Source organism: Mesoplodon densirostris, chromosome 4 (assembly GCF_025265405.1).
Source record: "Mesoplodon densirostris isolate mMesDen1 chromosome 4, mMesDen1 primary haplotype, whole genome shotgun sequence".
Classification (NCBI taxonomy): domain Eukaryota; kingdom Metazoa; phylum Chordata; class Mammalia; order Artiodactyla; family Ziphiidae; genus Mesoplodon; species Mesoplodon densirostris.
This window is the reverse complement of record NC_082664.1, coordinates 142,464,276-142,477,324: the sequence shown is the minus strand read 5'-3', so window position 1 is coordinate 142,477,324 and position 13,049 is coordinate 142,464,276. Positions and strand designations below refer to the sequence as shown.

Here is a 13,049-nt window from a genome sequence, read left to right as displayed (position 1 = left end):
GTAGAAGTCATCAAACACAATTAGATACAAAAGAAAAAAGTAAAAAAAAAAAAAAAAAGAAAAACCATCTTTTGCCCACGTACATTGTCCTGTAAAACAGGGGTCCCCAACCCCAGGGCCATGGACTGCTACTGGTCTGTGGCCTGGTAAGAACCGGGCAGGGCGAGCCAGCGAAGCTTCATCTGTATTAAAACAGCTCCCCATCGCTTGCATTACAGCCTGAGCTCCGCCTCCTGTCAGCATTGTGGTGAGCTGTATAATTATTTCATTATATGTTACAATGTAATAATAATAGAAATAAAGTGCACAATAAATGTAATGCGCTTGAATCATCCCGAAACCATCCCCACGTCCCCAGCCCATTGAAAAATTGTTTTCCACGAAACTGGTCCCTGGCGCCAAAAAGGTTGGGGACCACTGCTTTAAAACACTGTCACGTTAACGGGCAATGCTGGAGGAAGCAAAGTTTGAAAGTTTTCTTCTCCTATGAGCTCTTTATTAATTTCTTATTATGACACTTTTCATGATTACTATAAATATTACAATTCAACAAATGCCTAATATCTTTTAGCTTAAGCCCATTTTCTGTAATTGCTCATGCAGCCATCTCCCTGTGCCCCTCAATGAAATCTCTGTCCCTTTGACCATTCCACCTGCCACCAAATACATAACACCTCTGTGCTTAGTGCATTATTCTAGCTCCAGCCACACAGACAACTTCCAGAAGTAAACCAATTATAAACTTCCGCTGGTTTGCCTTTTGCGAAAATGGCTGTGTATTGTTCTCCTGAAGATGATTTTTAGGTGAACGCCCCCATCTCAGGTCCAGCAAGGCCGTGTCTAATTGGATATTGTTGGGATCACTGATGAGAGAAGCAGGGCTTCTGAATGTGTGTGCCAACAACCAACCGTAATAACAGCCCTGCAAAGCCACAGGGGTGGGTTTCTTTATAAAAATGGGAATGAGCTCAAGACAATTATGGAAACCTCCAGAGAGGCTGTCTTAAAAGAAAATCCTACCTACCCATGAAAGACATCCGGCTGATAACTCAGCCCGCAGCCTCACAGGTGCCTCTTGGCAGGAATCTTCTGCCCCCTCTGCTTTATCAGCTACTCCCTTAAAACTTCCATAAAAGGCTTCACTTGACCTCAGCAGGTTACCCTGCTGGTGGCTACTGATAAAGTAAGAAGCACTATACACTCAAAAATCGTTTTGTTTCTCATTGTTATCCCCTAAACTGCTACACTCCCTGTCCCCACTAATTCCGAAGAAAGCTCACCCCTAAGGAGATGGCCTATTTTATTTGCGTACTGCCTAGTTCTCCGTTGTCACTTAAACACACTCATCAGAGAATCGAAGGCTTCTCATCACAAGAGAACAAATGACACCTTTAAGTTAAATAAAAAGCAAGAGAACATCCTGTAAGCAGGTTCTAATGAGCTTTCTCAAACTGCCCCAGTCTGCCAATACCATTCTCCCTAAGTTACATAGATTGACTTTGAGACTGAGAGAAGTGATTAGTCTCTAGATGTGTATTCACAGATTTGCTGATTAGTGACTTTAATACCCTTTTTCCACTAAAAATAAACCAAGTTATATTGCTGATGATTTGGAAAAGAGAGCAAAGAAAAAATAATTATAATCAACCACCCTAAGAAAACCATCAGTAGATTTTGTATTTATTTTTTGGGGTCCTTTATTGGGATTTTTTTAATATAATTTTAATTTTATTATGTATTGTGAATGGGTATCTTCCAATCTGTCCAACAGAGAAAATAATCACGCATCATCATAAAAGAGAAAATAATAGGGACTTCGCTGGTTGTGCAGTGGTGAATAATCCACCTGCCAGTGCAGGGGACATGGGTTTGATCCCTGGTCCAGGAAGATCCCACATGTCGCAGAGCAACTAAGCCTGTGCACTACAACTACTGAGCCTGCTCTCTAGAGCCCGCGAGCCACAACTACTGAAGCCCGCACACCTAGAGCCCGTGCTCTGCAACAAGAGGAGCTACCACAGTGAGAAGCCCATGCACCACAATGAAGAGTAACCCCCACTCGCCGCAACTACAGAAAGCCCGTGTGCGGCAACAAAGACCCAATGCAGCCAAAAGAATAAATTAATTAATAAAAATAAATTAATTTTAAAAAGAATAAACATTCTAAGGGTCACCACCTAATATTGTTTACTAGTTGTAGGCACTTGGCTAACACTTGCTATGTATCAAGTCATGTAATCTTGATAACCCGTAGAATAGCCACTTCAATGGTTCCAATTTTACAGATGTGAAAACTGAGGCTGAAAGAAGTTAAATAGCTTGTCCATGACTACACTGCAAGACAATACAGAGCTTAGACCCAAATCCAGGCCTGTCTGACTCCAAAACTTGTTCTTACATTGTGCTCAGAACCCTGGAATTCAGGGGTTCCTGTGGTCAGTGACTTCACCATCCATCCACACACACCTCAGCTCCTCCAGAATGGCTCTGTGTGTTCAACTCCTCAACATCAGGACCCTTTACTGGTGCCTGTCCTTTCCTTTTGCCCATACAAAGATAGGTGTGTGTCTATTGATTAAGTGACAACACTGATTTATGACTTGCTCATTGCATCTTTGATCTACCACGTGTAAGTCGGTATTTCCTACTGGACACATTTTAAACGTGAGCCCTTTAGAGGAGATTGTGAATATGGCATTCTAATTCTCAATTCTTTCTTTTTCTCTCCCTCTCTCCCCCTCCCCTCCCTTACTCTCCCCACAGTACACTCCATTTTATCTCTAAAGATCATGCTGGTAGCATCTACCACAGTGGGTATATGCGTCTGGTGAAAACCCTACTCTACCCTCCAAAAGCCTTAAGCTCTCCCAACACATGGATCCTACTTCTGATCACTTTTCTTATCTCTTGCCAACTCATGTAGTTATAAGTTCTCAGTGAGGTCCCATTTTCCTACTCTCTAAAATGTCCATCAGAAACTCTCTTGGGGTGCCATTTTCAACCAATACTCCTGGCTACCTAGGGGCAATCCAGAACATAATCCAAATACTTTAACAAGTATTGCTAACAACACTTTAACAATCACTGCAATTATTGATACCTTGAGATGGATGATTAAATAGAACTCCTTTTGCTTGCTTCATAATTACAATAATATTGTATTTTTCTTTCAGCTTTATTTTAATACTATAATTTGGACAATTATCCAACAGAGTTCCTGGTAAGCATCTGGAAGATAGCAATTTGAAAGATCCAAATGCTAATTCCCTTATTACAAGAGAATAATAAAACTTTTAAGGTTGCAAAATTATATTTGTGTTGAAAAACCTCCAAAATACATGTCCTCTGCTATAAAAATTTACACAATTGTGAATTCCACACAGAAATATATTTTCCACCCCTCAGCATAACCCCCAAGTAACATCCAGTTAATTCTGCCCTTGGGGTATCATTCACATTTATCACTGATCTGTTGGAAGAAAACTGTTTCTCCTTAGGACATGTCCAAAAATAAAAATGACCACTGTGCATTACAGAATGTACTTATTTTGTTCATGATGGGAGGAAGAGTTTTTTAAGAGAAGTCACAGAGTCAATTATTGTCTTAAACCTGGAGAACACAAAGCCCATGCATTACTGGAAATGTAAAACCTAAAATTGAGTATATACATTTTTTACTTCAAGGAACGAATCGTCTTTCTTATTCTGTTCTGCTCATTTAGAAGAAATGAAAAGCTACCCTTTTCCTGTCTCTCTCTCATTAACTCTCCTCTTCCTAGTGGGAAGAGGTTCAGTCAGTAGGCAAAGTAACAAGCCAATAAGCATCAATGAACAAGACCTCTCTCTTCCTCTCACTGAGATCAAGTGATGGTGGGGTCTTCTTTTCTTGAATTTTTGTCCCCCCTCAATATGAAATTATCCCCAACTTGACCTCAGTGGCTCCTGAACTATTTGTTGATTGTAAACTTTAGACCTTGTGCTTTAGTCTGACAAGAGTACTGAGTGGTCCCAAAGACAAAAGCTATGACATACAGTAGTTACGGCAATGGCAGCCCACTTTTATAGGTGCATATAATCATCAGGTTGTGTGATTATATAACCTCAAATGGTTGAGTTCAAGTCATCAACCCAAGATTTTTGTCCATAACTCTGGGTGCTATGGATGTGGTTCAGGTGAGAAGAGTGTTGTTCCCCAAACGTGATCCCATTTTTATTCCAAGATGCTTTGATGGGTCCTTGCTAAGTGCCTACAAGTTGATTCAAAGTCTGAAATTCAAAGTAAGAAGCCAGATGCAGTCAAGGCCGGCTGAAGGAGTTTCAGACTTTCTATTCAGACAGGAATAGATGTCAAAGGCCAGTACTCTGTTCCCTGCTTGGCCACTAGCTAAATGTGAGATTTCTAGGCTTCAGTTTTTGCATCTATAAATGATAAAGGTGAATTAGACAATTCCCCAAGCCCCTCTGTATTCTAAACTTTTATACTAATTGCCACTGAGAATCTCCAGGAGGTCAAAGATATTCTAACAAGGGTAAAGAATAGTGTCTTGGAACCATGGATCATTCCCCCGGACGGAAAAGGCAAACACGCATTCAAAAAGGAATCCCCTTCCCCAGTAGACTTGTCACGTGCAGGGTTTCACAGGCGAGACAATAAGAACAGCTGTTGAAGGGGATCATGAATCTTGCCTGTTGTAAGTCCCTAAAGGCACTGAGCATGTTTTAAAACAAACATGCCTTGTTACAGCAAAGGTTGTGATGCACATTTCTTGGATTAAGTTCTTGAGATCTCTAAGTGCAGTACGCAAATAATACTAGTTGTATATCTTTTGCAGTCTGGGAAATAGTAAAAAAAAAAAAAAAAAAAAAGAATAAAATAAAAAGAATCTCTCTTTAGGCAAACCAACCTATGGAGAGAAGGGCAGATGTCCTTTTATGAAGCAGTTAGCCAAGTGGTTGAAGGTACGCCTTCTCAATGCAGAAAAAACTGTATTTATACTTGAACATTCCTTCTGAGGGGAAAGATGTTCTTGGTTATCGTCTTTTCCAACTCCTATCACAGACTTGCAATGAAAATGCTCATCCTTCAGGCTAAGTGATATATCTGTTTGCTTATACACATATTATTATAAATATGCTAATAACATTTTGCATTAATGCAGAGAGTAAAAGTATTTTATAAGAGATACTTTAGCTCATTAATCCTCAGGATATTCATGAAATAGCTAGGGGAAAAGGGATGGTTTGCCAACTTTTTCAAATGACAGGAAACTGCATGGTTTAAGCAGTTTGCTCAGGTTGGTCAAATGAGCCCTGTGCAGGGTCTGATAGGACATCAGAATGCTGACTTCGAGTTTCGACAGGTTGACACTACCCTCCTCTCATAAAAAGATTGTGACGCTCATTTGCAGTGATTCAATGCTTTATTGTTCCACCCTTCTTGTCTGCCCTGGATCCTGCTAACAGCCTCCAGCCCGTGGCCGTGGGAACCACTGGAAATGGGGAAGCAGCTGTCAGGTGAACTCAGGGAGTTTTTCCAAGCTTCACCTCCTCAGCCTCTGCTTCACTCCTCTCAATGTGTCTATGTCCTTTAAATCTGCATCTCAGCTGACCTGCATGGTTTTACCCCATTTCAACGGAATGATCTCATTCCAATCTCATTTATCCTTGCTTAATTTGAGGGCTTTTTAAAGATAGAGCCCCTAAGAAATGTCCCCCTGCCCTCCACCTCCCACACTCAACCTACAGATGAAGAGCACTATATGCCACTGGGGCCTCCAGAATGTCACTGGTCATGACCTCAGCCTCGAACTCTGTCCAAGGAAGGAAAAGGGACAAATAGAAAGCCACCAAGTTAGTGACAACAAACCCTGGATCCCTTGGAAGGCTGAAGTCCCCACCAGGATGACAGGGTCTCCTGAATGTTTCCAGGAAAACCTCCAAGAGCCCCTTCAGTTGGGCCTCCATAAGGCTGTAGAGAGGAAGTTACCATGAGGGCGGTGTAGGTGTAGGGATAGTGGTAGGCCAGGTAGCAGACATCCTCGGCATGCGGGAAGGTGACGGCAAAGGTGAGGGTGTAATAGCACTTCCCAGACTCTGCCCCTGTGATGGCTGCGCTCTGGCGATAATGATTTCTACAAGAGAAAGGAGAAGAGACAAGAATGAGGGAAAGGTGGGGAAAACAGTCATTTAGGGTTCGAGATGCCATAAACCCTTGGTGTTATAGACTAGCAAAACGTCCTCCACTTGAAACACCTGGTGAGCAAAATTTAGAAAACGGAGAAATAGAGAAGTGAGCTTACTGCCAGGTCATGAGCCCAAATCACCAACATCGTGGCTAATCCATCTGTCTCCTAATTGTGGCATCTATGCCATAGGCCTTTCCTTGCTGTGTCTGAAAATGAAGGCTATAGAGTCACTGAACTAGAAAACAGAGGAAAATGTGAATAATTCTGTTCTTCCTGGGATTTTATTAGAAACATATATTTTATTACCCAAATCTGGGTTCCTCAACCCCTGCCTCTCTCCAGATAACACAGAGTCCAGCTCCTCCTTTCCTTTCTGCCTGCCAGAGTCCAGCTCCTTCTTTCCTTTCTGCCTGCCAGACGGTTTCTTAGCAATCACTACCCTATACAGAGTTCCAACTCAACACAATGTATGTCATCTTGTTATCACTGTAACAACCCATTGTGTGGATGAAAGAACAAAAGCTTAGAAAAATACATTTGTCAAAGGTCAAAAGGCTAATAAGTGGCCAATACAGGACTCAAACCCAGATCTGCCTGCAAGGCCTTTGTTCTTTCCACTACACAAGACTTTCTTCCCAAAGGAATACATTTGTCACCCCAAATGTGGTTCAGCTTCTTACAGCCTGACAATCCACATTTTCCTTTGTCAAAGATGAAGCACCAATGTTGATACTTCAGAGAACAGTATCAAAGTAATTTGCACCCAGAAGTACATTCCAAGCAATATTTTCCCCATACGCTGCCAGTTACGCTCCCTCCTTGCCTCTTGATGCTGAGACAGCTGTGCAGGCTTTCCTGAGAAATGTTATCGTCAAGGCTGCATTATAATGCAGAATACACCAGGACACCAAAAGATGTAATTCCACCTTTGAACGTTTACAACGTTGGCTTTCTTGTCCATTGTGCTTTGGGGTTTCATTGGGGGAAAGGGTGGGGAGAGGGAAGAAATAGCAGATAACTATTCTGTGCGTTCTTGCAAATATAAAAAATATGGATTATTCTTTTCTGCCTTTTTTGCTACCTTCATGACACCTGCCACCAAAGCAAAAAAGATCAAGTGAGCAAGAAAGGACAAAATAGAAAATCTACTGCCTGGTTTTGTGGGTTTTTTCAATATTCATAAAACTAAGAATGGGAGTAAGAGAAATTGCTAGTTCCATGGACTATGACCTATCAGGCTATACATTTCTCTTGCATCAGCTTCTGCCAATATGGCACCCTGGATCCTTGGTCATCCTAGGGAAAGAAGGAAATCCCCAACGATGTACCAGCTTTTGAGCATCCTATTAATAGGACCCATATCCTTTGTGACTACAGGACTAGAAACTTCAAAAAGGCAACTTTTTTCTGGTTTTTCCTTGACCGCACTGCTCTGCATGCAGGGTATTAGTTCCCTGACCAGGGACTGAACCTGCACCCGCTTCAGTGGAAGCAGAGTCTTAACCACTGGATCACCAGGGAAGTCCCCAAAAAGGCATCTTTACCCATGGTGCCATCTGGATCTTGCTACCTAATTCAGTCTATTTTCTCCAGATTTCCCCAAAGTTCTATAGTTTCTCCGGAGCTAAGGCTCTGATTATTAGCAAGTATGTAAAGAAGCAGATGGTAACTCAGAAAGCATGCAAACCACATATGCTCTACCTTTATTCATTCTGATTTCAAGGCTCCACTGCAAGCACACATTCAGTTTACACCTAGCTGAACCTAGTCAATTACACCTCTCTTCTAAGTGAAATGAGCCAGTCAACATTTTGGTCAAATGGTCAACATTTTGACAACCAATCAGAATGTGGAATTGAGCCTCACATGCATGAGTGTGAAAACACACACACCATACATATATATTCATGAAGGTAAAAGCAGGTGGAAACATACATCTAGTGCCTTTCCATCCCCAAGTTTTTCACCTACATGCAGTGGAGACAGAGCCTGCATCTTTCCTCAAGATTCATAAGATACCCCCGAGGCCAGTGGGGGTGGTCTCATCTGACATGAACCTTGCTTAGTTCTAGGCTTCCCACTGTACTAAGTACACTGAAGTCACATCACAGGCACATTCATCCTAAGCAAATTCTATGCTACCCCACCAGCCACCACAGAGAACAAGAGAGAGAGTAAAAATAAGAATATGGAGACTAGCTGACCGGCCGATGCGCGAGCAAGGCAGAATCTTGAGTCACAGCCATGTTCCTGGTTAACTCGGTCTGGAAGGGTGGAAGAGGCGGCGGGGGAGGTGGGGGCCTGGGCGGGGGCCTTAGGGAATGTGCTCGGAGGCCTGGTCAGTGGGCCCGAGGCGGCGGCGGCAGAAGAGAAGGAAGCGGCGGCTGCGGAACTGCCGCGCGCATACTGGGCGGGGTCATTAGCGCTGTTAGCGAGGCGGCTGCGCAGTACAACCCAGAGCCCCCGCCCCCTAGCACCCATTACTCCAACATCGAGGCCAATGAGAGTGAGAAGGCACGGCAGTTCCGGAGGTCTTTGCCCAGCTGGCTGGAGAGGACATGGAGGTCAGTGCCACAGAACTCATGAACATTCTCAACAAAGTCGTGACCCGACATCCTGATCTGAAGACTGATGGTATTGGCATTGACACATGTCGCAGCATGGTGGTGACACGACCGGCAAGCTGGGCTTCGAGGAATTCACGTACTTGTGGAACAACATCAAAAAGTGGCAGGCCGGGCTTCCCCGAGGGCGCAGTGGTTGAGAGTCCGCCTGCCGATGCAGGGGACACGGGTTCATGCCCCGGTCCGGGAGGATCCCACATGCGGCAGAGCGGCTGGGCCCGTGAGCCATGGCCGCTGAGCCTGCGCGTCCGGAGCCTGTGCTCTGCAGCGGGAGAGGCCACAGCAGTGAGAGGCCCGCGTACCGCAAAAAAAAAAAAAAAAAAAAGTGGCAGGCCATATACAAACAATTTGACATTGACCGTTCAGGGACCATTGGCAGCAGTGAACTCCCAGGGGCCTTTGAGGCAGCAGGATTCCGCCTGAATGAGCATCTCTACGACATGATCATCCGACACGACTCAGATGAGGGAGGGAACATGGATTCTGACAACTTCATCAGCTGCCTGGTCAGACCGGATGCCATGTTCCATGCCTTCAAATCTCTTGACAAAGATGGCACTGGACAAATCCAGGTGAACACCCAGGAGTGGCTACAGCTGGCCATGTATTCCTGAATGGGAGTCCCAGACCTGCCCCCTCATCGCCTCGCTGTAGGAGTCACCTTGGACTCTTCGGTCTCCCCCAGGGTTGATCCTGTTTGCAGTCACATCTTCATGGCTCCTGCGGACCCACAGGCCTTTCTGTTCTCCTAGCCCTTGGCACCCAGATTCTCAGTTAACAGCCAGGGCCCAACATGCTTCAACACACCCTGCCCCAGCACACCCATCTCACATCTACTCCATAACCCCTCTCTTGCATCTGTGCCAAGCCCAACGTTGGTGTTGCTTTCATACCCCAAGGGCCTTTCTCTCAGTTCTGGGAGGATCACTCCAGTGTCTACACACCCTGGCACACCCATTCAGTTACCACCCAGGCAGCTGAACTCCAGGCCATAACAGGCCACATGCCCCAGTGCCTTTGTCTGTATTCTGCTCCCAGCCTGCCAGGCCCAGGAGGAAATAAATGCACCCTAGTTGCTGCTCTCTCTGAAAAAAAAAAAAAGGATATGAAATTCCCATCCCTAGGCTCTTTCCACCATTCAAACCAAAACTGGACTCCAGGCAGGGAACAGCTACAGTGAAATAGAGAGAGAAATAAAATAGAATAATTTTTAGCTTTTGAGCTTCTGTGGACCAAGGTTCTAGTGATTTAAGGAAAGTTGGTAGTTTGGGCTATAAAATCTACCTCCTCACCCTCCCAAAACACACACACACACACACACACACACACACACACACACACACGCCTGTTGTACACACACCCTTGCTGTAGCTTCATGGGCAATATTGTCGTGGGCAAGACCAAAAGCTCCCCACTAATAATCCAGCCCTCTTCAGGATGGTTGCTGATGGCTGGAATTTAAGAAAAATGAAAATCACCTCATTTAGGATGAGTTTCAGCTAAAGGAGATTCACTTGCTACCCTAATCCAGGGTCTACGCTGTAGGTGAAACTAAAGCAAATGGCAGGCTTCCCCACTGGAGTCTCCTGGTGGCTACACTGTAGTGGGAGAGTCCCAGAGATTACTCCACCTCTAGCAAAGTTTTCCTCTTCAGAAACCTTTAAACTTTCCCAAGATCACCTTCTTCAAAATGAAGTGTTCCATAAATCTCCAAAGTGAAACACTTGGCTTGCTACAATTAGATCTGTCCATGATGAAGTGAGATCCTATCAAGTTCTTTTTGTTTTCCCAATTATGATATGAACATACTGAGGGATGTTTGCAAGGCAGTAACATTCATCCTTTATATTTCAAATGGTTCCCATGTTCTTCCTTTGTATGGAAATGCTTTCCTTCTTCCTCATTTAGCCAACTCTTCTTCCTCCTTCAAGACTCAACACAAGTGTTTCCTCTTTCAGGAAGTCTTCCCCAATATCCACCCTTTTACATAATTCTTATCACATTATGCCTCTCCCTCACTGCCCATGCTTTATGGCAGGGATTATGCTTATTTGTCTGTATATCTTCACACTTGGCACAGTACCTGGACTTAGCAGCTATTCAACTAAGGCCTGTAGAATAAATGGACCTAAGACTCTAGAAGTAATCATTAGAATACTTGGCATATCTTATCTCTAATCCTAATTATATCCTTTCAAGGTATTATTATGCACACTCTACAGACTGGGAAAATTGAGATGTTAAGTGTCTTGAGGAACTCCACGCAACAAGCACAATAAACAGGATTCAACCCTAGGTGTGGGCTTACCCCAAAAACAAGATTATTTTTCATTTTATCACCTGTCTCATAAGAATGGATAAAAGGACAAGAGGTCTTTTGGTTTAATTCAGCAAGTAAGAATTGGAAGTTTCGGTTTTCATAAATCAGAGATACCTATAAACCTGAAGTCTAAAATAACAGAAGGAATGTAAAATAATCCAGATGATAGCTAGTGAGAAAATTATTCATACCACTATGATTCTTTATGTCACTGGTATTTGATGCCACTAAGAAGCTTCTATTAATTACTAATAATTGCTAACACTCACTGAACATCCACTATGCACCAGACACTGTTGTAAGATTTCCATGTGCTTTATCTCATTTCACTTCATCCTCAGCACAGATTTATCAAGTAGATACCATTATTATCCCCTTTTACTGATGAGGAATCTGAAGTTGAGAGAGGCTGGAATAATTTGCCCCAAGGTCACATTAATGAGTGGTAGAAGTTTCACTCCAGAAACTTTCTCTCCTTGGTCTGCTCTTCTAGGCGGAGAAGAAGCCTGGTGAAAATCAAGTGTGCTCTCAAATATGCCAGATCCTAGATGCATGTTGGGTCAAAGATGATATGGATAGATCAGCCATTCCACATTAAAAGGCTCCCCTTTGCTTTTCCATTCTCTGAACAATTTATCCTCGGAAGGGTCTGCATTTTTAAAATCATAAAGCTTTCAATGAAGCAAGGAGCAAAGTACACAAATGCATGGTTATGAACTCAGTCTCCTTCCATTTGTACGTTAAAATATGCTGGGAAGTCATTTTTTAAAATTTTATCTTTTAATTTTATCTTTTTTTTTCTGTGTGTGCATGAAAGAAGCAAATGCCAAGATAGACAGTGAATTAGATAAACTTATAATGACGATGGCTCTGTTTAACATGGGAGCATCATTTCACTTAACAGGATCTAATAAGGCAGGGCAGTCAAGTCACCAGGCTGCCCTGTGTCTGCAGAGTTTCTAATATACTGTATAGCACCAAATCTCTCTCCTGAGATCCCTGGGAAGGATGCATGACGGCAGAGCTCTTGTATGACATTCATCTTCATGAGTGAGCTGTTCCATCTCCTCTCACGAGCAGAGATAAATGTCAGAAGAGATCAGCTGTTGTGTATTACATGGCCACTCTGAGCATGCAGCTTCCCTCCCTCTGCCCTTCAGCACCAAAATTACTTTAGACCAGAGCTGGGAGAAAATTCAAAAAGGTGTGAGGCTGTGTACATCAGAGGGAGAAGCAGACCGCAGGGAAGTAAATAAAGCAGGAACTAAAACAGTCCTTGCTTACTTTTACAAGAGGCATGGAAAAATAAGCCTGCCCATTTCTGTTCTTCCCTCTGGAGAATCCCTTTTGATTTTCTGGCTTAGGGATCTGCCAGGTGGGTGGGTGAGGGGGTGGGATGGGGGGGAGCAGGTACCCCAGGGGAGGGGCAAGAAGATCAGATCTACTGAACACAGGGAGAAGATATTAGAATTTCTCTTTAAATTTATTATGATTAATAAGGAAGAAAGAAAGTTGTCTAAGGTTTAATATGGGGATGGACAACGCTGCCCTTATGCTGTCCAAGTCAAGCTACTATGATGAATAATTATAAAACAAGCTAGATTACACTATAGCAGTCTTATCCATTCTTCTCTGTTGCTTTCCAGGGCTGGAATATGAAAAATACATTACATTTTATATCTATGGTTTTCATATGTCAGGTAGTTTAGTATCGACTGCTGTACAGTAGGCTTCCTGAGGGAGGGATGAGAGTAGCTCACCATCTCTCTCATTCTTTAGATTTCAGCTTCTGGCAAGGTATTTAAACTTGCAGAAGACTTCTCTAGTGGATTTACAGATTATATTATCTAAATTAAACTATACCCTGCAATATAGATAATTAGTTTTTTCTAAATTCTGCTTGGAATTCAGAGATTGATA

The 13,049-nt window shown here is 43.2% G+C and overlaps 1 protein-coding gene and 1 pseudogene across 1 annotated transcript in view; one reads left to right on the top strand and one right to left on the bottom strand.

The window, feature by feature from the left end:
• The window catches only part of AGBL1 (AGBL carboxypeptidase 1), a 707,098-nt gene that overhangs the window by 574,561 nt on the left and 119,488 nt on the right, over positions 1-13,049 (bottom strand). Inside the window, exon 14 of the mRNA XM_060096125.1 lies at positions 5,987-6,131. Coding sequence (XP_059952108.1) covers positions 5,987-6,131 — 145 coding nt within the window. The remainder of the gene's footprint in view (positions 1-5,986; positions 6,132-13,049) is intronic.
• Positions 8,430-9,566, top strand: LOC132487579 (calpain small subunit 1-like; annotated as a pseudogene).